The sequence below is a fragment of the Cyclopterus lumpus genome, chromosome 13, assembly GCF_009769545.1.
Source record: "Cyclopterus lumpus isolate fCycLum1 chromosome 13, fCycLum1.pri, whole genome shotgun sequence".
In the NCBI taxonomy this organism is placed as follows: domain Eukaryota; kingdom Metazoa; phylum Chordata; class Actinopteri; order Perciformes; family Cyclopteridae; genus Cyclopterus; species Cyclopterus lumpus.
The window spans coordinates 12,321,834-12,345,525 of record NC_046978.1 but is presented as its reverse complement, the minus strand read 5'-3'; the positions used below and the strand labels follow the sequence as shown (position 1 = coordinate 12,345,525).

At 44.0% G+C, this 23,692-nt stretch overlaps 1 protein-coding gene across 1 annotated transcript in view; it reads right to left on the bottom strand.

Annotated features, from left to right (window-relative positions):
• Positions 1 to 22,916, bottom strand: part of ryr1b (ryanodine receptor 1b (skeletal)) — a 70,885-nt gene extending 47,969 nt beyond the window's left edge. The window contains exons 1-12 of the mRNA XM_034548380.1: positions 22,730 to 22,916; positions 19,880 to 19,953; positions 6,294 to 6,416; positions 6,092 to 6,193; positions 3,071 to 3,145; positions 2,878 to 2,956; positions 2,236 to 2,348; positions 2,029 to 2,128; positions 1,752 to 1,848; positions 1,580 to 1,654; positions 599 to 755; positions 301 to 465 (exon numbers count right to left, since the gene is read on the bottom strand). Of these exons, the coding sequence (XP_034404271.1) occupies positions 301 to 465; positions 599 to 755; positions 1,580 to 1,654; positions 1,752 to 1,848; positions 2,029 to 2,128; positions 2,236 to 2,348; positions 2,878 to 2,956; positions 3,071 to 3,145; positions 6,092 to 6,193; positions 6,294 to 6,416; positions 19,880 to 19,927 (1,134 nt within the window). The 5' untranslated portion in view covers positions 19,928 to 19,953; positions 22,730 to 22,916. The remainder of the gene's footprint in view (positions 1 to 300; positions 466 to 598; positions 756 to 1,579; positions 1,655 to 1,751; positions 1,849 to 2,028; positions 2,129 to 2,235; positions 2,349 to 2,877; positions 2,957 to 3,070; positions 3,146 to 6,091; positions 6,194 to 6,293; positions 6,417 to 19,879; positions 19,954 to 22,729) is intronic.
• Between the last annotated feature and the right edge of the window lie 776 nt (positions 22,917 to 23,692).

The window sequence follows — 23,692 nt, the reverse complement described above, 5'->3', positions numbered from 1 at the left end:
TGTTTCTAGTGTCTGTGTCAATTAGGTATGAGAGCTCTGCTTTCTCTCATCTATCCGAAAGATCTAGATCCAGCTCTCCCCGTCATTGTTATGTGTTCTCATTCATGTTGTATACCTTTTCTAAATCCTTTAACAACACAGCTTCAGACAAGCAACCTCTAAGACAAATATATGTTTCATGCAAACTCGTATGTTGTTAAAGAGGGAGCAATATTCTAGTTTTATTTTCTTAGTTTCTCTGATGGTTTTGCTTAGTTTCGCAGACATATTAAGATAGTTAAAATGTATTTTGGCTCTGACCTTTCTCTTCATCATCCCCAAACGAGCCGCTTTGGCATCCAGGGCGGCATATGTGAGCCACAGGCCTGTGGACACATGCGTGACAAAGCACATGGACTCTCCGTATTTGATCTCTGGAATGCCCATCCCCTCAACATCGCGCTTCTGAGCCACCTCCACCTTCTCCTGCTCGGGAGAACCAGAGGAGAAGAGAGAGGGGCGGGAGCAAATCACAGAGAGGTCAACGAAAACCCAAAGCGTGAAAACAGATGGACAGAAACTGAAGACGCCAGAGAAACTCAAAATGTTGATTGTGAACCTTTGTAGCACGGAAGCAGAAAGCGGAGAGTTTGGTGTTGGCCCTCTCTGGGTCGACCACCAACAGACCCTTATCCTCATCCAGACACAGGTACCGGCCTGTTGTGATGTGACGGATACGGAAAGACTGACCCCACTTCATGTGGCTACCGCTCCAGCTGCAGGAAGAAATTAGGGGAGAAAACAACATATTAAAAAGTCAACAAAGTCTTTCAAATACTGTGATATCAGTATTATCATTCTCCGGTGTTTGTTGTTGAGTCCTTGTAGCTTTGTGGTTTAGATGTAACCACTACATCCATGTGATCAGTCTTCTTGCTTTCTTCACATTCCTCTGAAACAAGGTATCTGCCTTATATCACCTATGTAACATCGCACAAATATGACATCTCTTCTCAAAATGATCCATGCATTTGTTACTTTAACGCTAGACTCTTCAGTTGATTCAGAAAAGATATTTTTGCCATAATAGTTTCTCTACACTGGCTCCCTGTAAAATCCAGTATATAACTTACAATCCTTTCCTCACCTACAATGCTCTGAATGGTCAGGCACCATCATATATTTGTAAATGCTATTCATTCTGTACACATGACATCTATTGCTTCTGTCCATCCGGGGAGAGGGATCCTCCTCTGTTGCTCTCCTGAAGGTTTCTTCCCTTTTTTCCCTGTCAAAGGTTATTTTTGGGGAGTTTTTCCTGATTCGATGTGAGGTCCTGGGACAGGGATGTCGTATGTGTACAGATTGTAAAGCCCTCTGAGGCAAATTTGTAATTTGTGATATTGGGCTATACAAAATAAACTGAATTGAAATAAATAAACTGAATTGAATATCTGAAATAACTCAGAGTACCCGATTATCCCAACAGAGCGCCAAATCCTTCAGCTATCAAGCTTCTCTCCTGTGGAACCAGATCTCGTAATCAAATCATCAAATCAATTCTGTCAACAAGTACATCTGGCATGAATCAATTAATCACCTGATTCTGAGAGGCTCCAACCTCCACAGTGAACGAGCCTGACTGCACACAGCACCGCCTTCATAGTGAGCCATCCTGCAGCAGAGACATATCCCATCATATGGCATCAGATTGACAAGATGTGTTTCTTGCTCGGGAAAAACACTCTGCGTCCTCTTCATCTTCCTCTCACCTGCGCTTGTCCTCTCCTTCCTCTGGAGCAGCGATGGCCAGACACTCGTCCATGTGGCCGTGGAACAGCCTGAGAACGTGGCCTCCTGTCAGAAACCCTGGGAGGAGGAATATGCACCACAGCGAGTATGTGAATGTCTGAATGGGAATTCTGAATTGCAACAATAAAACATGTAGATCTTCTCCATAAATCAATGTGTATGTTTGGATGTACAGTAGATGAATTGCGTGTGATGCACAGAATTGTTGGCTGCAAAAGGTGTGAAGCAGGTTTGTACCCTCAGCGAGTTCGCATCCTGAAGTGATTGGATTCATGTTCCACAGAGTCTGCATGAAGGAGGCATCCACCATCAGATCCCCACTGGCGTAGGACAGGTGCTGAGGGCGGAGGGGAGGAAGAGGAGGGGAAAAGATCGGGATTAGCGCAGATTAACCATGTCTTAATGTTCCATTCTTTTAAGAGGATGGGGGATGAGGAGTGTTACCAGGTATCTCTCAGAGGACACGCTGACCAGGATGAGGTCATCACCCACCCTGACCTTTTCACCTTCTGACCTTTGCTTGGAGGCTGGATGGATGGTCCACCAACATGCTTCACCTGCAAGAAGAACAAACCACAACCTAAGTTCCCCAACGGAGATTGTGACTTGCAACTGATACGTTCACTCAAAGTGTATTGAAATCAAAAAAACAAAAGCCTGCCTATTAACCTACATTAACATACTGCTCCACAAAAGAGTGACATGTAGTGTAGGCCTGTCCCGATAATTAGGTTACCGACTTATTGTACCATATATGGACATGACATCAATCATTTTTGCTAACTTTGCTATTGCCCGTTATGTTAACATGTGTGTTTGTCTACATAAGAATGTCACCAACATTTTGATCAACATGATCCCAGAATAAGCAGCAGGGTTTCCCCTGCAATTGTAGGACTTGAGCCAGAGAGTCCATTTCATTTATTGCCTATGTAGCTGGCTACATTTTTGTCAATAGTTTGTGGTGGCCAACTCAGCAAAATTCAAAAAACATATCACCCAAAAAAAAGAAAACAACAACAACACTACAGGATCATGTTTTTCAGTAATCAGTGAAATGCAGGCTTTTTTGGTGTTTGGTTTTACCAGTGGCGTCTTCTTGTAAGCCCACGTCAAAGGCCAGCTTGTCTGTGAGCGACCGAGAGGTAGTCAAACAGCTCAGGTACTGGGGAGAAAGTTTTTACATGACTTGCTACAACGCAGACCAAAAGAAATGAGGCTATAAAGAGCCAAACCATCCTTTGATCAATTAGTTATTATTTTCTTCAAAGCAACTTACCATGCTTGAGTGGTAGTGTCTCAGAAGGATGGCGTGACCGTACAGTAAGGTGCGATGACCCCCACCTTGGGACGACTGGAGGGGAAGAAGATGGAGAGATATTTAACAGACCTGACTTTACAGTTTAAATGTACCTTGATGAAACACAGAGGGAAAAATTATTATATTTTAGAAAGTGCAGAGATCAGAGGAGCAGATAGAGAGGAAATATTTGAATGGGACGCATAAGACGGATAGGCAAAGTGAATGTAAACAATGGTGTCAATGTGTGGTAGTGGAAGGTTTACCGTGGTAAATATAAATTAACAGCTCCACATTGATGAACAATGACTCTTTCCCAAAACAGTTACCGTACAGGACATGACGGGGTCCATTCTTATGCAAATACCAGAAACACAACAAGAACCACATCAATAGCAAAGCAGTGTTGAGATATTGCTGAAACTGGGAAGATGCTCTGCTGAAAAATCCTAATTCTCAGAGAAGGCATCACAATGACGGGACAGGCGAAGCAAAACAAATAGAAATCTTTGAAACATTTTAATCTCACATAGTCAGCAAATATAACATGAATCCATCCTACCTTTTCTCAACATCCAGCAAGGATGGAACAAGAAAACACAATTACTGGAAGAGTTATAGATAGATTAGCCCAAACAACCATTTAGTGGACCCCCCGGGAGTAGAATGCTCAGCCCTTCTGTTGGGTTAAGCACCCATAATCCACTAGGCGAGACAGGAGCAGGTGTGTCAAGTCCCAACGCTGTCCCGTTAGCCCTGGTGTGCATAAGTGCCAGGCTTGGTTAGGACAGGGGATGATGATGGTGGTGAGTATGTGTGTGTGTGTGTGTTAATAAGAGGGAGCTAGATCTGTCCAGTGCTCTGGGGGTGTCGGGTTTCCCCATCCAGCCCTGACAGATGGGGACCCTCCACTGGGCTGCATGCCAGGCAATTCTCAATCCTCTGCTCACCATTTGAAAGGTTGGGCTCGTCCACAACTCCCAACTTCGGGGAGGCCAGGATCTGACCACACTAGCCACAATAATGCAATAATACAATTGAGAGCCTCTCTTGAGTTCCATTCGCCTCCGCCAGAGAAGGTTTCTGTCATCTATCTTTTAATCAAGCTGAAATGTGGACTTTTCTGTGCACATTCTCAGTTAAATCTGTCTCTATTATTAAACATGCTAGCTGGGGTTTTCATAGCGGGGGCCGGCCCTGTGTTGCCTCAGTATCACCCTTGGCCCATGTTAAAATCTGTCCGTTACCTTTTGAGATATCTCACTAACAATGACCGATAAGAGACAGACAGGCTAGTACTCGTTGCCTTTGTTGGTTACGTTGGCATGAGGAGTGAGATTGGTTCGGGTAGAAATATCTGGGTAAGCCAATCAGAGGCAGAGTAGGGCGTTTGTTTTCGAGATAAACAGGCTGTTGGACAAACAGGCTTTCGGACATTCTTATTGGGGTTTGAGAATAATGAAATAATCAAACCTTTTTATTTGTAACTTTTGTTTTAGAAAAGTGAGCGACACTAAAAACACAATTAAGTCTTTGCTTGAGGTGGTTGATGTCAGTTGGTAAACTGATAAGTACGTTAGTTTTGCATCAACACTCAACAATAATTTAGTGAGAGAATCATTGAGTCTACAAAAGCTTGCTCACTGATTCAGGGACTTGCCTTTTAAAGGCAGATAGCTGGATTGCCACAGTTATATCAGAATGATGCGATTTTAAATATGTTTGGCAAGTTAATGCAACGGAAAAAAAATACACCAACATATTAAACTTGTATATGGATGTCGGGTCATTTTTTGCAGCAGTGTGAAAACATGTTCTGTATACAAAGGGGAACAGAAATGAACTGGACGTCAACAAAGAACAAATGTGCTGAAACAAAAAAGGGAACATCAAGCAGAGTGAGGTACACAAGAAGACAAATGTGCTGGTAATATTTCTGCATGAAAACACAGAATAAATGAGGCATTGCCACACCTTGCGGGATCAAATGTTTCAATAAAGCATTTTTGTTTTTATTTCCATCGTTCCAGTAAGTTCAGTAGCAGCATTAAGGTCATATCTAAAGACAGTGGCATGGATAGATACAGTATGTGTGAATGATACAGCACTGTTTCATTCAGGAGGACAGTGAGTGGGCAACAGGAGAGGAACGAGGACTGTTGCCGGGTTGGTCGGCACACACGTTACAGGACAACAGACACATTAACAGACATACCCATTGGTCCAAATCGACTGCCTGCTTGGCAGGGAGCAAGAAGGGAAGCGGGGGGGGGGAAGGTGTCAGATCAAAGTTTCTTTTTAAATCATAAGAAAATAAAAGCAGAGTTCATCTATGGCGCTCACATAGACTGAAGGATCATCATGTACACTATACGCTTTATGATGGAGAAACAGCCAATCTGTGATCCATATTTAAACAAGAAAAGTAGCTCCTCTAAAAGAAAAACAGGACTGGCACCTGTAACCTAAATCCTCTAATACATGGACTAACATGTTACAGGTTTGAGTTCAGTTAGTAAATACAATGGTAAAGACACGTTTCAAATGATAGGGAACACATAAACCCTTATTTCTCGTCTGTAAAGCAACATCTTCTGTGTAAACCTTGTATACGTAATGTATTTTAATAATAGTGGAATAAAATTGGGTTTCAAATAGGACCTCCGTAGCTGGAATAAGCGGAATAAATGATCTTTAGGAAATATGCTTTGTTGCCACAGTCACATGGAGGATCAATAACAAATGTATAAATCCCAGCCCAAAAAAATGGTGTGCCTATGCTAATCTGTCAACAAAATCTGATTTTGAGTCCAATACATTATAAAAAGAACGGATATATTTTTCAGAAATATACTTTATATCAGTCAATTTCTTTATGTGTCATTCATGAGCCAAATTCCTCTATAGCACCAACTGGATCTCTTACATCCAGTCCCCATCCCCTCTCCATACACTCTTCTACCCATTAATCATTTCTTTATCCCCGTTCTGGAGTCCTACCTCAGTCATCTCCACCGTGTTGGCCAGCATCTCCTGTAGAGCGCGGACCGACAGGGACTGCACCAGAACAAAGCTGCATATGGCCAGGTCCGGGGGCACATTCTGCCCGACGCATGTACGGCAAGGAGGAAAAACAAAGAAGTCGGTGAGTACACACAGAACGGGACAGACAGCAAGAGGAGCGAGGGGGGCAGCATCCTACCTGAGCGTTGGATGTGGTTTCCAGGAAGCAGAGACGGTTCCCGAAGCCCTCGCAGGACAGACAGAGCTTAATCTGCTGCTCCTTCAGGATGGAGGCAGTGCACTGCAGAACAACCTGGTCATCCTGCAGACGACACACAAAAGAAAATACTTGGAGTCACTGGTCTTTCATTTTTAGGACACTTTATTTTACGTTCACGCCATCCATCCATCCATCCATCCATCCATTATCAGCCGCTTATCCGGGGTCGGGTCGCGGTGGCAGCAGGTTCAGCAGGCCGACCCAGGCTTCCCTCTCACCCGCAGCACTTTCCAGCTCATTCTGGGGGATCCCGAGGCGTTCCAAGGCCAGCCGGGAGATATAATCCCTCCAGCGTGTCCTCGGTCTTCCCCGGGGCCTCCTACCAGTTGGACGTGCCCGGAAAACCTCTAATGGGAGGCGTCCAGGAGGCATCCTGACTAGATGCCCGAACCACCTCAGCTGACTCCTTTCGACACGAAGGAGCAGCGACTCGACTCCAAGTTCCCCCCTGATGTCCGAGCTCCTTTGCCTATCTCTAAGGCTGAGCCCGGCCACCCTACGGAGGAAGCTCATTTCGGCCGCTTGTATCCGAGATCTTGTTCTTTCGGTCACGACCCAGAGTTCGTGACCATAGGTGAGGGTTGGAACGTAGACCGACCAGTAAATGGTAAACGTTCACACCATTAAGTTAATTTTGTCTATTTCGAAGTCCCTGAAACACCCACTTTTTCATATTTTAGTACACAACCTTTTTGTGTCTATATGGCACTTCTTGAATGAAACTGAATAAAGCATATTACTTTTATTCACTAAAGTGACATGCTTCATAAGGAGTGCTGAAGAGGAAAACAATAGAATGAAATAAAAGAAAAACACAAAAACAAAAAACTCCAGGAGACATTTTCATCGGTGGCTATCTATTTGTGTGTCTTTTGACATAACGTTATTTTGTCATTGTACGTTTGTACTGCCGCACAACAAGAAAATAACACAGACAGACATGATGCTCACTCTAACAGATTACACAACTAAAGAAGGTTTCAAGAGTCTGCTTATTGCTATTCATATAATTCATACAATTTTTTTTTTTTTAAAGAAATGTCTGCCTGCAAACAGCTCTTCTCAGTACAAAAGACACAAGCAACTCAAATCCACAAGACAGCAACTCCTCGTCAGACCTCGGACACTCCAGAGGCCACTGTAAATACAGCAATAAACACCCCCCTCCCCCCTGTGAAACCCACACCTGACCCTCAACATTCCCAGCTGCTCCTTCTAATCTGTCACTATGCAAGTGGATGCATCACTTAACCCAATTAAATATTCCTCGCTACAGTTCTGGACAGATTCCGGACTTTTGTCACCTTTCACCCAGCGACGAATGAATCATTCTGCCTTCGCGTTCTTGACCCGTTTGCTTGTGATTCAGCCACATGAACCCTGACTTATGGCGTTCAGGAGAACAGGCGCAGGAGTACGCATGCTTGTTGCACACGGCAGGAGCATGGAAAGTGATGCAGAGCCGTGTCCTCATAACATCGACTCCTCTCCCATAGCCAGAGGCCTCTAGTATTTCTTTGGCTGAAGAGTGTCCCCCGCTTCCTTTGGCTGGCCTCTCATCTATCTCTCCTCAGCCTTGAAATGTCTCCTCCTGTCCCGTCCTCGTGTTCCCTGCTTTGCACTCTGGAAAGTGGAGCAATGCGCCCTCTTCTCCTTCACTGCAGACTCGAGCAACACTACTCCATGTGAGACTCAATGTGTCACTAAAACCGCACACGGACCGCAGAAACAGGGCTTTCAGGCAAAATCTGTGAATCTCAAGGTCTTGTGCAAGAGAGGGATCGAGTTCCCCATCAAAAGGGGGTGGAATTTCACCAACAACACCTACAACTCACACTACTTCAAAACCGAGATTAGTAGCTATATGCACGACAGCAGCATTGGATCTTTGGTTATGAGGACGTTCTGAGACGAGAAGTTGAAACTGGGCTGAGCGAGAAGGTTAAACTGGGCTAAACTGGCCACATTGGGGAGGACAGTGCATACGGACTCAGACTGCCGTCCCCATTAAGAGATAGGGCTGAGCTTGTGGGTGTCTAAAAGAAGACTGAAGAAACCAAGTGACTCACTGCTCCGAGGCGAGATGTGCGATCGGATGACAGCCATGGACGATGTATGGCCCAATGTTTATCCATCCATCTATTTCTACAGCCACAGTCTCACACTGCAGATTTACTCTGCTTCAAACCTTCTACCTCTCTGGGCAAGATCAAAAAGGTAGAGGACGCAGAGAATACGCCATCTAATTAATAATCGTTTTTTCATCTACGCAAATCATTCTGTAAATATGTTCTCGAAAGTGAGATAAAACAAATAAAGGGCTATTATTCTTTTATAGAAATATGTGGTCTGGATTTTGATAAACTGCTGAACAAACTGCAAATCCTCTTGGTAAGTGGGCACGTGAACGTTTGTGGGAAGCCAAGAATAGAATAGAGTGTTTTATGGGTCACAGTAAAAAGGGACAAGGAAACAACTTTTCATTGATCAAATGAACAGACTTGGGCTGTGGGCAATTAGTCAAAGAACACTTTACCTTGAGCTCAATGGAAAACGTCATAAGGTCAAGGAAAGATGTGAGGGAGAATTAATCAGGATTTAGGAAAAGACGACCACAGTGCTCAGAGAATCCGATGGTACTGACACGACGGCAGCTGGATGTTGCTTTTTTTTCAACTTTATTTATAACACAGAAAATGGAAGTAGGCGACAGTGACAAACCCCATGCTGTTCAGTTCAACTAAGGGTTTCTGTCCAAAGCAGAAGCGTGCTGGGCAAAGGACGTGAAACCCACGGTGGTTGTCGAGTTACAGCCCAACCGTGTACTTTGTAGCTTGAGCGTCCGGGGCTGTGTGAACGTTTGGGGTCAGAGGGAGAAGACGAGACAATTGGATGTAAACTGACAAGACAGCCACACAAACAGACTGTGCACCAATAGAGGTGTGTAATGCAGCGAAGATTAACAGCCAGAGGCACAGATAGCGCCTGAAAGCAGACACCTTTGTATTCTCTAGGGCCCGACTGTTGGTGCACACAGAGGTTAGCTAGGGTTCCCCCGGACAAGCAGGCACGCCGCCCGCCCGCCCACCCGTCCTGCGCAGGAAGCAAACTGATGCAAAATTGGTCCGTTCTGCACTCTTTGTTTACGTTGCAGATATCTGCCCCACACTCTGACCACAATGTGCTGATACAGGCCACCTCGGGACATTGATTGTATTTCTGCCGACATAAAAAGAGTGAGGGGCAGCACATTGCGCGGTACGTGGGTGGAGGAGAGGAACAGTTCAATAAAGGCAGAGGAGAGAGTGGTGATGGGGTTTCCCTTTGAAAACTGTCAGAGACCATGCAGGTGCACTATCATGATCCTTCATCACAGACTGCAGTTTGAAGTCCTCAGCCATGCAGTCTCTCATGTTTTCTTCTGTACTTGCTAAAATAAAGAATACAATCTCCCAAACAACCTGCCTATTTTCTCTTTGACCCTTATTTTGAATCTTTCTTTCAAACATTTCTAATTTCCCTCATAATTCCTCTAAAGCATTGTTTAGATTACTCTTTTTATTGCCCTGATAAAAGGTCCACCCCAAAGACACGGTAGATTGAGAGTTAAGGGTCTGTGTTGCCCAAGGACACCAAACGAGTCACCAAGTGTGAATATAAAAAGTCTGGCTGAGAGTTAAGGTTATGGCCCTAATCTACACACCATCTCTCACACATGGCCTCTAAAATAGCCAAACCAAAGAAGAAGAAAAGGATTCAGTCTGTTTGTATTAAAGGCTTCTTACCTCTCAGCGTTGGCATCATAATACAACCAGTTTAATTCATTTCTACGTATGTCAAAGCCTAGAGAAGTTTCAATCTGAATGGTGAAATTGTTTATGAAATGTATCCTGCTCCTATAGCTTCAGGCTGCAGATTTTTACAGCTGCAATATTAGAGAGAGAAAAGGTATCTGCTCACTGGCTGACAATGAAACAACAATGATGTCATTAATAAATACCCATACAATTGGACAAAACAGCATAGGCTATATCTTTGTGCCGTTTGATGTTCTCTGTCATCTCTCTGTGCTCCTCTCGTTTGCGGCCCTCTTTTCTCTCCCATTACCTCTGCCTGGGCCTTCCCCCTCGGCTCCTCTCCTATTTTAGGGGGCTGCACCTGTCACTATCACATTCCCTCCTTCTGCTGACCAGCCGATACTTGGAGCTCTCGCTCGGAGAAAGAGCACTCTCTCGCTCACAGGGAGGGAGGGCATTGAGCACAGGAAAACATGGATGCTTAGATTATGGCTAGATTCCACGTTCGGTGGGCAAAAAAAAAGAAATCAGCCGATCGCTTCCCACAAAAAAGCAGATCACTTTTTGAGTGACTGAAGTGGTGAAATTAAAGAACGAATTACACTTTTTTTAAAGTCTCTTAAAGTTTATTGTGTTACAAGTTTCAGCAACACTGGAGTGTATGCAAAATATCCCAAAACTCCTTTAATCGGTGGCCAGGAAATATCTACAAAATAGCCTGAATACGTTCCCATATTTTACGATTTTACGCGTTACTGGGTCCTCTCGGATTAAACGGTGATATTCACAAATCAGATTGGAAGAAACACTAATATTAAATTTCATTGACACACATCGTTTTGACAGCCAACAAACACGGGCTTCCTTCCCCTCCGGCTCAGTTAAGCTGCTACTACACACAAGCACACATCAAACACTACGCCGCCTGTCTTTTGAAAAGACAATAAGTCTGGAGCCTTTAGCGTTAGCCTCTGAACAGAAGCCCACTGAGCACCGCCAACATCTTCACGTTTCGAACCAGTTTTCCCCACTCAGTGACCCACCCTCTGAAAAACCCACTCTGGTTATAGGTAGCTCCATAGTCAGAAACGTGAAGATAGCGAAGCCAGGGACCAAAGTCATATGCATCCCGGGGGCCAGAGCGGGCACTAGTGCAACAGTGCAACAAAACAGGATAATTAAATGTGGACTCCTAAATATTAGATCTCTGTCATCTAAAGCTGTATTAGTAAATGATTTAATATCAGACAATCACATTTATTTATTGTGTCTTACTGAAACCTGGCTGAGCCATGAAGAATATGTCAGCCTAAATGAATCAACTCCTCCAAGTCATATTAATACTCACATTCCTCGAGGCACCGCCCGAGGAGGTGGAGTAGCAGCCATCTTTGACTCAAGCCTATTAATGAATCCTAAACCTAAACTAAACTACTACTCATTTGAAAGCCTTGTTCTTAGTCTTTCACATCCAACCTGTAAAACATTACAGCCAATTCTATTTGTTATACTGTACCGGCCACCAGGTCCATATTCAGAATTTATATCTGAATTTTCAGAGTTTTTATCAAGTTTAGTCCTTAAAACTGATAAAGTTATTATTGTAGGAGATTTTAATATTCATGTGGATATTGATAATGATTGCCTTAGTGCTGAATTTATCTCATTGTTGGACTCGATTGGCTTCTGTCAGAGAGTACAGAAACCCACTCACTGCTTTGGCCACACCCTCGACCTTGTTCTTGCATATGGCATTGACATTGAGCATTTGGAGGTCTTCCCACAGAACCCTCTTCTGTCAGACCATTACCTCATAACTTTTGAGTTTATACTCCCGGAGTGTACATCGTTAGTCAAAAGTTTCTACACCAGATGTCTAACTGACAGTGCTGTAGCTAAATTTAAAGAAGCAATTCCTTCTGCATTTGATTCAATACCACGTCTCAATGTGACGGAGGACTCCTGTGCTAACTTTAGTCCGTCCCAGATTGATCATCTTGTCGATAGTGCTACAGGCTCACTGAGAATGACACTAGACTTGATAGCCCCCCTGAAGAAAAAGACAGTGAGGCAAAGGAGGTTTGCTCCCTGGTATAACCCTCAGACCCGCAAACTAAAGCAAACTTTCACGAATTGGCACCTCTCTGCTGGATATTGTTAGTGTGTCTTTTCTAACAGGCCATGTTCCACATTCCTTCAAAGTAGCTGTAATTAAACCATTCCTGAAAAAGCCCACTCTTAATCCAGAGGTGTTGGCTAACTACAGACCCATCTCTAACCTTCCCTTCCTCTCTAAGATCCTTGAGAATGAAGTCGCAAATCAGTTGTGTGACTTTCTACATCAGAATAGTTTATTTGAGGAGTTTCAGTCAGGATTTAGAAAACACCACAGCACAGAGACAGCACTGGTGAAGATTACAAATGACCTCCTAATTGCATCAGATAAAGGACTCATCTCCATACTGGTATTATTAGACCTTAGTGCTGCGTTCGACACCATTGACCATGACATCCTATTACAGAGACTGGATCAGTCGATTGGCATTTCAGGTACCGCACTAAGTTGGTTTAAATCCTATTTATCAGATTGATCTCAATTTGTATTTGTAAACGATGAAGCCTCGATGACCACCAATGTTAATCACGGAGTTCCACAAGGTTCTGTGCTTGGACCAATTTTATTTACCTTATATATGCTTCCTGTGGGCAATATTATCAGGAAACACTGCATAAACTTTCATTGCTATGCAGATGATACTCAATTATATCTATCGATCAAACCAGAAGAGACCAACCAGCTCGCTAAAATTCAAGAATGTCTTAAAGACATAAAAATATGGATGACCTGCAACTGCCTGATGTTAATCTCACACAAAACTGAAGTTATTTTACTGGGCCCTAAACACCTCAGAGATCAATTATCTGGTGATGTGGTTTCTGTAGATGGCATTGCCCTGGCATCCAACACCACTGTAAAGAATCTCGGCGTTATCTTTGACCGAGACTTGTCCTTTAACTCCCACGTTAAGCAAATCTCAAGGATTGCATTTTTTCATCTACGTAACATTTTAAAAAATCAGGCACATCTTGTCTCAAAAAGATGCAGAAAAGCTGGTTCATGCGTTTGTTACTTCCAGACTAGATTACTGCAACTCCTTATTATCAGGCTGCTCTAATAAGTCTCTTAAATCCCTCCAGTTGATCCAGAATGCTGCAGCTCGTGTACTCACAAAAACTAAGAAAAGAGATCACATTACTCCTGTATTAGCTGCTCTGCACTGGCTCCCTGTAAAATCAAGAATCACATTTAAAATTCTTCTCCTCACCTACAAAGCCTTGATTGGTGATGCACCATCATATCTTAAGGAGCTTGTAGTACCATATTGCCCCACTAGAGAGCTCCGCTCACTAAATGCGGGGCTACTTGTGGTTCCTAGAGTCCTAAAAAGTAGGATGGGAGCAAGAGCCTTCAGTTATCAAGCTCCTCTTTTATGGAACCAGCTTCCACTTTCAGTTCAGGAGGCAGACACAGTCACCTCATTCAAGAATAGACTTAAGACTTTCCTGTTTGATAGTGCTTATAGTTAGGGCTGAATCAGGTTTGCCCTGGTCGAGCCCCTTGATATGCTGCTATAGGCTTATAGGCTGCTGGGGGATGTTTTAGGATACACTGAGCACCTATCTCCTCTTCTCTCTCTCCTTATGGATGAATTTACATCTCTCCATTGCACCTTATTAACTCTGCTTCCTCCCCGGAGTCTTTGTGACTTCACGTCTCATAGGGTCCATTGGACCTGGAGGTGTCTGATGCCTGGTGAACCGGTCTCGCGTTGGCCCTGCTGATCGCCCCGCCCCCCCTCCTCTCTACCTCCTTCTGTTTCATGGATTGGAGTTCCATTCATACATTGTCATATTCATGTAATGTGTTTATGTAACTCTGTAACTCTGTTCATTCTGTACACATGACATCTATTGCTTCTGTCCATCCGGGGAGAGGGATCCTCCTCTGTTGCTCTCCTGAAGGTTTCTTCACTTTTTTCCCTGTGAAAGGTTATTTTTGGGGAGTTTTTCCTGATCCGATGTGAGGTCCTGGGACAGGGATGTTGTATGTGTACAGATTGTAAAGCCCTCTGAGGCAAATTTGTAATTTGTGATATTGGGCTATACAAAATAAACTGAATTGAATTGAATTGAATTGACAGACAGTCGCAATTTAAAGGACGACACTGGTGTAAAGACATTATTTTAGCTGGCCTCAATCCAAAATAAGTTCCTCTAAAAAAAACAGAAGAAATATTTGCCTAACAAGTGAGCAAAGTACATTGCAGGCCTGATGTGTAATCCAAAAAGCAGTTAAAATGCAGATGGATGTATTGTGCAAGACGAGCAACATCCCATAGTCCAAAGGAAGCTTAACAGCCTGAGAAAACAGGGTTAAAATCTTGTTTACGTTTGCCCAGTTAACTACAAAAGGCTGATCCTTAAACCTCTCTTGAAGTCCACAAAGCACACAGAGTTCATCTTCATCTTCATCTCAGCCTTCGCTCAAACGTCTTCATCAACAAGACCATATTGTTAGATAGTGCCTCAAACCAAACGGCCTCAAATTATTTCTCCTTTCTGGAACAACTCACACATTCTCGTTTAGTTCCGACACACTTTATGCTGTGTTAGCTTCTAAAAGGCTCTTTAACAAATACAAATGTAAAGGGACCAATGCCAGTGGTTTTGCATTTACAACTAATCACATCGATCCCTGCCAGCCATTGTGCACACCGAGCTGTTTGTTTCAGAAAGTTGTCTTCCATTAACTCCTGAATACAAAATGAAAAAGTATTAATAGAATAGGCAACGATTATGATGGCACACATTTATATGGATTTGATGTTTAGATTGCATAAGATTAATACATCCAAAACACGTGTATTTTAAACTATTCAATGTCCGTCCAACCAGTTAACGCACGCATACACGTTGCATCACACTTCTGCAGGATCTCCCCCTCTCTCTGTCTGTGTTTGTGTCTCGTGCCGGAGAGAGCAGACCACCTGTTTATTGTGTACACTGTTGTGACCAAAGCAGGCCGACTAGCAGGTGCTGTGTGTGTGTGTGTGTGTGTGTGGCCCTGCTGCAGACGTGTTCATCTCCTGAGCTCAGCACTTCTAAAGCCCTGTTTTGCTCAGCCCCTCAACCCCTCAACCCCCCACCCCCCGTCCCTCATCTGCTGCCTGATGATTGCACTGAATGTGTGTACATGTGTGTGTTAAAGAACGAGAGGGGACAAAGGCCTTGGGATAAGGAAGGTGGACTCAATGGCTTAGCAGAAATAGGCAGCAGTATAACCAAATGAAATATGTAGCTGTCAGTGTCATCTCAACTGTCGAATTGAAAAATCAGCACCCCCAAAGAGAAGAGCGAGTGATGAAAAGAGGGGTTAAAGGTGGAGTTTAAAGGTGAATGCAGAGCATTTCTATTGCCTCCAGGTTGTACAACCTGCTTTTGTTACCTTTTGATGATACCAGGCCGCTGACTGAGAGAGGCAGCAGGAGAAGAACCCAAACAAGGACATGTTCAACAACTTCATGACCAGTTGAAGAAACCAATCCGCTCACAGGCAGACAAGCAACTGTGTTATACATACCAAGTATCTTATTTGTATTTCCTTGCTCCTCTGCTTAAACCGGAAGTGGTTCTGCACCGCCATATTGACAGCTGTCCCAAACCCCTTATTTCTGCTCTGAGGAAAGAGGAGCAAGGAGCAAGGAGGGACCTCTGAGGAGTCATCGAGGATGCACGAGAGCAGCCTTCCAGGAAGTGTTTTAGCGGCCGACACGCCCCCTTATTGTTCATCAGTTATTTGATTGGACGCTGCAGCTGATCGGACTGATCCCTGAAGTTTTTGTATCAGATTGAATCTATTTGATTTGTTTGCTGATTCACTATTTGGTTAAAATATATGTTCATTCTGAACAACAACAAAAACACAAACAACTTTCTTCACTCTGTTAATTCCCTCAATAACTTCTATTATGGATGATTAAAGTGAAAGAGAGCTGGAGAGAGGAAACACTTTTTACATCATCATCGTCACGTGAGGCCGGTCATTCGGTAGGTTTCATCATCTAAGTGTTGAATTCACTCATCCAATCAGAATCCTTTCAAATACCTTATTCAGTCTTTTTATGTTTAAACTTCACTACATTCGAGAATTAAATTGTTGAATATACAGTATGTACAAACACTCAAAAGGTTTTTCACCTAATAAATTACACACTTCCTTTCAAAATGACTTAATTCGCTCATTGCCAATCAAAGCACGGAGCTTCATAAATGTGGGTATTGTACCAACTTGGAGCTGAACGAACAACTGGCCCCAACTCTAGAAAGCACCACCTAAAAAGTCACCGTTGAAAACAGGCACCCTCTAACCACAACTTCCCCCATGCGGCCTCTACTGTCTATGAATTGAAGGCATAGTTAAAGTAAAAAACAACAACAACAACAACATGAAACCTCTCAAATTGTACAATCCTGCCCACAACATAGATCCTCCCCAGTGAGCACTGAATTGTTCATTTCCGTCTGCTTGTCTCCATTACGTCTCGCTAGAAATGAGTTGATGATTGAGATACAGCTGTCTAAAAGTTATTACAACACACCTTTTTAACCTGCAAATCACCAAATCAGTGCCTCCTGCAAACATTCTGTCACTTGACGGTCACAACAACGAAAAAGATCTCGTGTTCGCTTGACAAGCACCGGGGACGAGCACACACACTAACACACACACACACACACCGCCGCTTCTCCCGAAGGATGCTGGCAAGTAGGACACCGACTCTTCTGGTTTCTCCCTCCAGAGTGTGCGCTCTTTATAGTGGCAGGCTAAAAAAAGGATCTTGAAATACTCCTCGAACAGTCTCTCGGCCGCGTGGTTCACACCACGTTGTGTGGCATTCGCGAAACAGTGACAACGCTTTTAGGAAGCGGTGTCGTTGTCTGAACTCTGGGTTACCTGGTGTAGACGCTGGTGTGTTTCAGTTGTCTGTGTCACTGTTCCTAAAGGTAAGACTGCTGGATACTGCAAGCTCAGCGCATCCTTTGACAGCTGAGGTGGGGGCTGAAAGGCTCGCACGTAGTTTGTTTTAGTTTTTTTTTTTAAAGAGGAGGTTGATGATCAGATACCTGTTGTTCAACATGGAAGTTACCTGCTACTGTACAGTAGGCCAGGCCTAAGCCCCACCAGCTGGTGTGTGTGGACCGTACAACTCTTTGAGTCACACAACAGCGCTGTGTGAGTCACGGGCCCCGGGTTGTATCAGAATAACACAATGAAACCCAGAATAGACTGGAGCAGCACTGCTGAGTAATCTGTGAGTGGCCTTTTGCGATGTGAAAAAACGATTACTGGAGGTGTGCGGGGGGAGAAGAGCGAAACGCAGAACATCTTTCCCCATCTGCCAGGCCCAGCAGGATTCAGCATTTAAAGGATCCCAACCACCTCGCCTTGTAGTCCCAAACTCACACACAGGCTTTCAACTGATTTGGAGGATTCCCAGCAGGGATGAAAAACAAGTGGCATAACAGAGAAAAAAAACATCAAAAATAAAAGAATTGACAGGATTACGGTGCTAATATTATTGTTATTTGTAGCTTCTTCCTCAAATAGACAACAACGACTTTCTCAAATTGGAGGTAACTACTATGACAGGGGAGGAGGGCAAGCCCGAATAACCTACTGTAGAGTGTGTGTGCTTGTTGCGTCATTACACTCAAGAGCCTGGCGATGGGACTGAAGGGATTTAACAACCAAAATAATTAATTAATAATTAATTAATTAATATATATTAATGACCTCTAGAGAAAAAATGCTGAGGGGCGGAACTAAACCCCGGTTGAACCTGGGCATACGCATTATAACAGTTGTAAACAGTCGATACCAGGAGAATGTATGACTCCAGGCCCGGGCTGGTCCAGATGATGTAACAGCTTCTCCAACTTAACCACGAGAAAGAAAAAAAACAGCTGACTCACACAATGCCTCCCATCACTGGCCTCTAATTAAAAGATGGACGCTTAAAGATTGTCACAGCACCGTGATGGCTTACATTGTTAGCCCCTTGTCTCCCGGTGGGGATTGAACCCCTGACTCCCGGCAGCGCCGGTGTCAAAGATAAAGCCATTGAAGTGCACGAGTCATTAATAATTCACCTGTAGCTGCATTGTTTTTTTCCTTTTGAAGTGTTTGGTGTCTAATAGTTTCATTGTCGCCAAAAGGACAAACCCGCTGAGGGCATTCAAAGCGTCTCTTTGTGAGGAGGAGAAAACACTGTTTATCGTTTCCTAACGGAAAGCGACGGCTCTGCAACGGCGTATTGGGGAGCCTATGAGCTGACATGGAGCTGGCGGTCAGGGCTTTGTTGAGCCTGGATTATTATTTCACAGCTAACTAGAAGTAGAGCGACGCACTAACAGAAATACATTTCACCGTGGGGGTTGTTGTCGATGCAGAGATGAGTCTCTTGAGGGGATGAGATTGCCGTTGCATGTCTGCTTTCATTGGAAGTGTATCATGTCAATCAAACATCAATCAAATGTTTGGACTAAATCCTTGATTTCAAGAAAAGTTTCATTAAAAACCAACACAATTGAAGTTTCAGTTGTATATAGTCAAAGAGGTCCGTCTGATGCAATGAATAACGACAGAAAAGTCAAATTTACTTAATTATAACACTTAATTATCATACTGATATTCTTTTGATAATAATTTCAAACATATCGTGGAGCTCAAGCTGGAATTTGAGGTGATTACTGGTGTCAATAATAATAATAATAAAAAGAGTTCCTCCTAATCGTCTTTTTTTAGGGTTCAAAAGGTGGTTGATTATGAATTCAAATGCATGGGGAAAAATGTATAAAGAAATATATAATCAGTTCAACTTGAATTCAGCAGTTTTACGTCATTTTGTCAGGGTCCTCCCCCGTCGAGTTGGACACCGTGAAGAGGAAACGTCTCCACTGTGACCGTGTGTGTCGGCTTCTCCCGGAGAGAGACGCGTGGCCTTCGGCCAGCTGTCCGCTGCAGGCCCTGGGCAGCATGTTGCTCTGCCGCCTCGCCCCACACTGACAGGCTCTACTTTCCTCAGATAAAAATAGATAACGATGCTAACAGATGCACCAGCCCCTGTCCATCTATCTGGGCTCTCTCTCTCTCTCTCTCTCTCTCTCTCTCTCACACACACACACACACACACACACACACATTTATGCACGCATAAACGTCATCTATCCTTAAGCCCAGAACGAGAAAATGATCAAAATACGACCAGATAATGTAGGTTAGATTTCTGCGCTCACAAATAAAAAATTAAAATAAAATAAGTTTAAAGAGAGCCACTGATAAGCAGGTCATGGCACATTCAGGGCACTGCAAAAAATAGTCAACTATATACAGAAGCGGGCCTTGGCTCAGAGAACTGCAACTACAGATTTGACTGAAATACCCGATGCCAGAAAAGCAAAAGTGATACAAGTGGAGGAGCTGTGAAACCGAAGAGCACCGAGGTAGATCATGAGACAATTTTAGATCACGAGTTGAATCACTTCTCTTCGGCAAAGTAATAATCGAATTATCTTCTTCGCTGTTCTCATAACTCCTCATCTCCTCCAGTGCCGGTTGCCCAAAAAAGGAAAGTGAGCAGGACTTACCGTTCGCAGGAACTGGATCTCCTCCTCTCCCTCTCCCCCTTCGGCCATCCTTCTCCGAGGGTTATTCGCAGCTCCTCGGGAGAAAAGACAAAAATCCTTCTGTTCAGGATTTGGATTTATTTATTTTCTCTTATGTCCTTTGCTACGTCCCCTCCCTCTCGCGCTCCACGTTGCACCTCTCTCCCTCCTTTCTGTCCCCCCCCCCCTCTCTCTCTCTCTCTCTCTCTCTCACACACACACACTCTCAGTGTCTCTCGCTCTGGTGTGTGTGTGGGCGTGCTGGAAGACAGCGGGAGTCCTGTGGCTCTCACGGTGTTGTGAGAGAGAGTGAGGGTTTGGCGAGGCTCTCCCTCGGCTTCTCTCTCCTCTCGGCCTCTCGTTGCATCCCCCACCCACAGATGAGGGTGGGGAGGGGAGGGGAGGCACCTAGTCACACAGTTACACGGCACCCATCCCACTGTGCCGCCATGTTTGTAGAAGTGGGCCACTCCCTGACACAGGCTGACCCACTCCAACACACACACACCTCCCTCCACATGTCTGAGGCTATAAAAGGAAAGTAGCCTTTGGGGAGTGTGCAGTAAGAACAGATACACACACACACACCGTAACTCTTCAAAGTGAATAAGTCCGCTGCCCTGGACCAAAAACACCTTCAGTAATAGGTGCATGAGCTCACTAACGTAGCGTTAGCTGCTCTGCACCCAGATGTTGGGATGGTTCCGACGCCTGCATCAGCTGGCAGTCAGCTGGCAGTCAGCTGGCAGTCAGCTGGCAGTCAGCTGGCAGTCAGCTGGCAGTCAGCTGGCAGTCAGCTGGCAGTCAGCTGGCGAGGTTGTATCTGTTCAATGTCACGGTCTCTCCAGGAGTCGTGCCGGACGGATGCAGCAGAGACGCGATGGGGAATTTGTACGAATCGGACTTAACGATAGGTGATTTTTTACCTGCCATCATAGCAAGTCAGTGTCATGTTAATGAAACTAGCGATGGCATGTGCAGTGATGCTTCTGTTGCGTGTACATATTTAACATTATTTGTGTTTTGTCTCTCCAGCTTCAACAGTGACCCCATTCACTTTGGCAAAGAAGGCTCATTTAACAAAAGACCAGGTGGAGGAACTCCACAGGTCTGGGACTGCATTCTTTTTCCACTGTGGAATCTCCATGGTTCAGGTAAAAAAACAAAAGTGATGTAAAAACAATATTTGTATAAGATCTGTTCCATTAATACAATTCGTCAAAAAGACTAATAAATATCCTCACATTTATTTTAGTTATTAATTAATTTAGTTATTAATTAATGCATTTCTTTTGAAGCATGTTTGTCTAAAAACTACTTTAATGTATTTTTCGTGCCAAGTGTGCCAAGAAGTCAGCCCTAGAGAAGCTGTTCGAGAGGCAACGACCACTAAAGGCAGTGCCTCTCCATCGCTGAACAGGTCCAGATCTCCAAAAGTCTGCCTTCAATCCCATCAGGACCAGACCCTGCAGCCTGGTGGTGGATGAAGCACCTTCAGATACATACCTGTGTGTACCGGCCTCATCGACACCATCTGAGAGGGTTTTCTCCTGTGCAGGACATGCAATTAATCAGGAGAGGTGTCATATTTTGCCAGAGAAGCCAAATTTGCTCATATTTCTGTTTGTGTGCGTGTGTTTTGTATTTCTTTATATTTATTTAAGTATACTGTAAACTGTTGTTATTGTTCATAGTTTGAAGTTAAAAAGTTTGCAGCTGTAGTTTGAAGCCAAGGGTTTTAAATTATTTGTATTTACAGTATACTTTTAAACAGAAAAAAATGTCGTCAATCGTTGTTTTGTGTGTGTTGTCTGTGCTCTTTCACGTGTATCCATAAAATGACAGATTGTATGCCTCGTTGTTAAAGTAGCAAAGGTCTGCGCTGCGCTAAGAGCAGAGATTTATAATTACAACCACACTATTTTTGTACTTCCTGCCCAATTAAACGTAGCAAAGTCAACAACCGCCAGACGATTTGGTGCTGCGCACCTTTGTTGTCGTGCAAGAAAGATCCTTGCAGTGATTTTAAAAGGTCCTGTGTCTGAACCACTGGGCAGGAATCCAAAAATGTCAATAAGTTGATGCATTTCACCAAAAGGAAATTATTCTACTGCTATTTTTTCCCCCATTGTATTCTTTGAGTGTCAGTAGTGGGATTCTTCCTTCCTTCCTTCCATTCTTTCATTTTTTTGTGGAGATGGTTGGCTGGTATGAATAGTGACTAATCAGCTGCAAATTAATGTCACTCTTAACAACTGATTAGTTGTGTAAATCGATTATCAAGCAACAAATGTCAAAACATTTGCAGGTTTCAGCTCCTGAAATGACTGTTGATCAGACACAACAAGCCATTTGAAGGTGTCACCTTGGGGCGTAGAGGAAACTATGACGGGCATGAGTAGCATTTATCTTATTATAGAGACCTAAGCTCATGTTTAATTTATCTGAGTCCATCCTGTGTCCATCCTGCTTCTCTGTCAGTCTCATTGCAGCCTGAATAAAAAACCCTGAGTCTTATTTCACCTCTGAAACGATCTGTTACACATTGATTACAAATAGGTTATGATGAGACAATGTACCAGAAAATAGCCCTTACAGAATAATACAACTGCCAAAGAGTCCATCTTCTCTCAATATCAACAGCTCTGTCTGGGCAGCCAGCATCCCCGAGGGCAACAGTGGATGTGGCACACCCCTCATGGTCAGATCGGGCAGCAGGGATGCGCCAGACAAAAAACCACACAGAAACGGTGACCATCCTCTGGACAGTGCGCGCGCACACACACACACACACACACACACACACACACACACACACACACACACCTTTACCTCTTCAGTTTCCATCTGGCATCATCCTTCAGCATGCTCTCCTTCTTGCCCATCTCCCTCCCGCTGCAACGGCAGCTGGCAGCGGATACGAAGACGTGTTGGGACGCCGCTCGCCGGGATACAACTCCATCCGCGGGTAAGGAGGAGGAGAGGAGGCGGGGCGGAGGTGGCACGCCACTGAAGCAGTACTAACGTGGATTCTGGGAGTATGAGTCCTGATTCAGAAGTGACCTGCTGTTGCCGTTTTTTCTTTTTTTTTGCCAACTCACGTTTAGATGCAGTTGCGGTGCCGCGCCTGAGGGGGGCGACATCGTACCGAGAAGTGAAGTCAAGTCGCTGCACGGTGACCTGTGATTGGGGCCCCGACCACTAATTAGCAATAGCTTCGAAGACACGCTCTTTGTCACGGTGCAAACGGTGGTACGCCTCGGCTGACGGTCTGTTGTAGTTTACTTTGTTGCTTCATTGAAATGTAATTAAAACAACGGGGAAGTTAAACGACATATCCAACAGACTGCGACGTAACGCTAACGTTACATCACGAGACTACTTTGCTTATTTTGTATGCTAACAGCGACACACAATAAAGGAATTCATCCCATAATAAAATAATTCCCTTTAAACAGATGCACCATGTCCGCTCATTAAACGGCCAACTATGCCATGTCGTCTGAACTCAACAGAGTTACCGTTACTTCTACTCTTCGTTACTGGCAGTACAATTTCACAGACTTCCGTTTTTTGGAAGAATTATCAAAATAAATGACCTTGAACAAAATGCACAAACTGAACACTTTAGTCACACAACAAAGTCCCATATAGGGGGAGTGCAAAAGCTCAAATGGAAATTATGAATTATAATAAACATGTGGGCCACTTTTTTTTTTGTCAAATGTGTCAAATGTCTTTATATTTACCAGTTGTGTTTATTGCAACACTTCCTGTTTTACATAACTATTACTT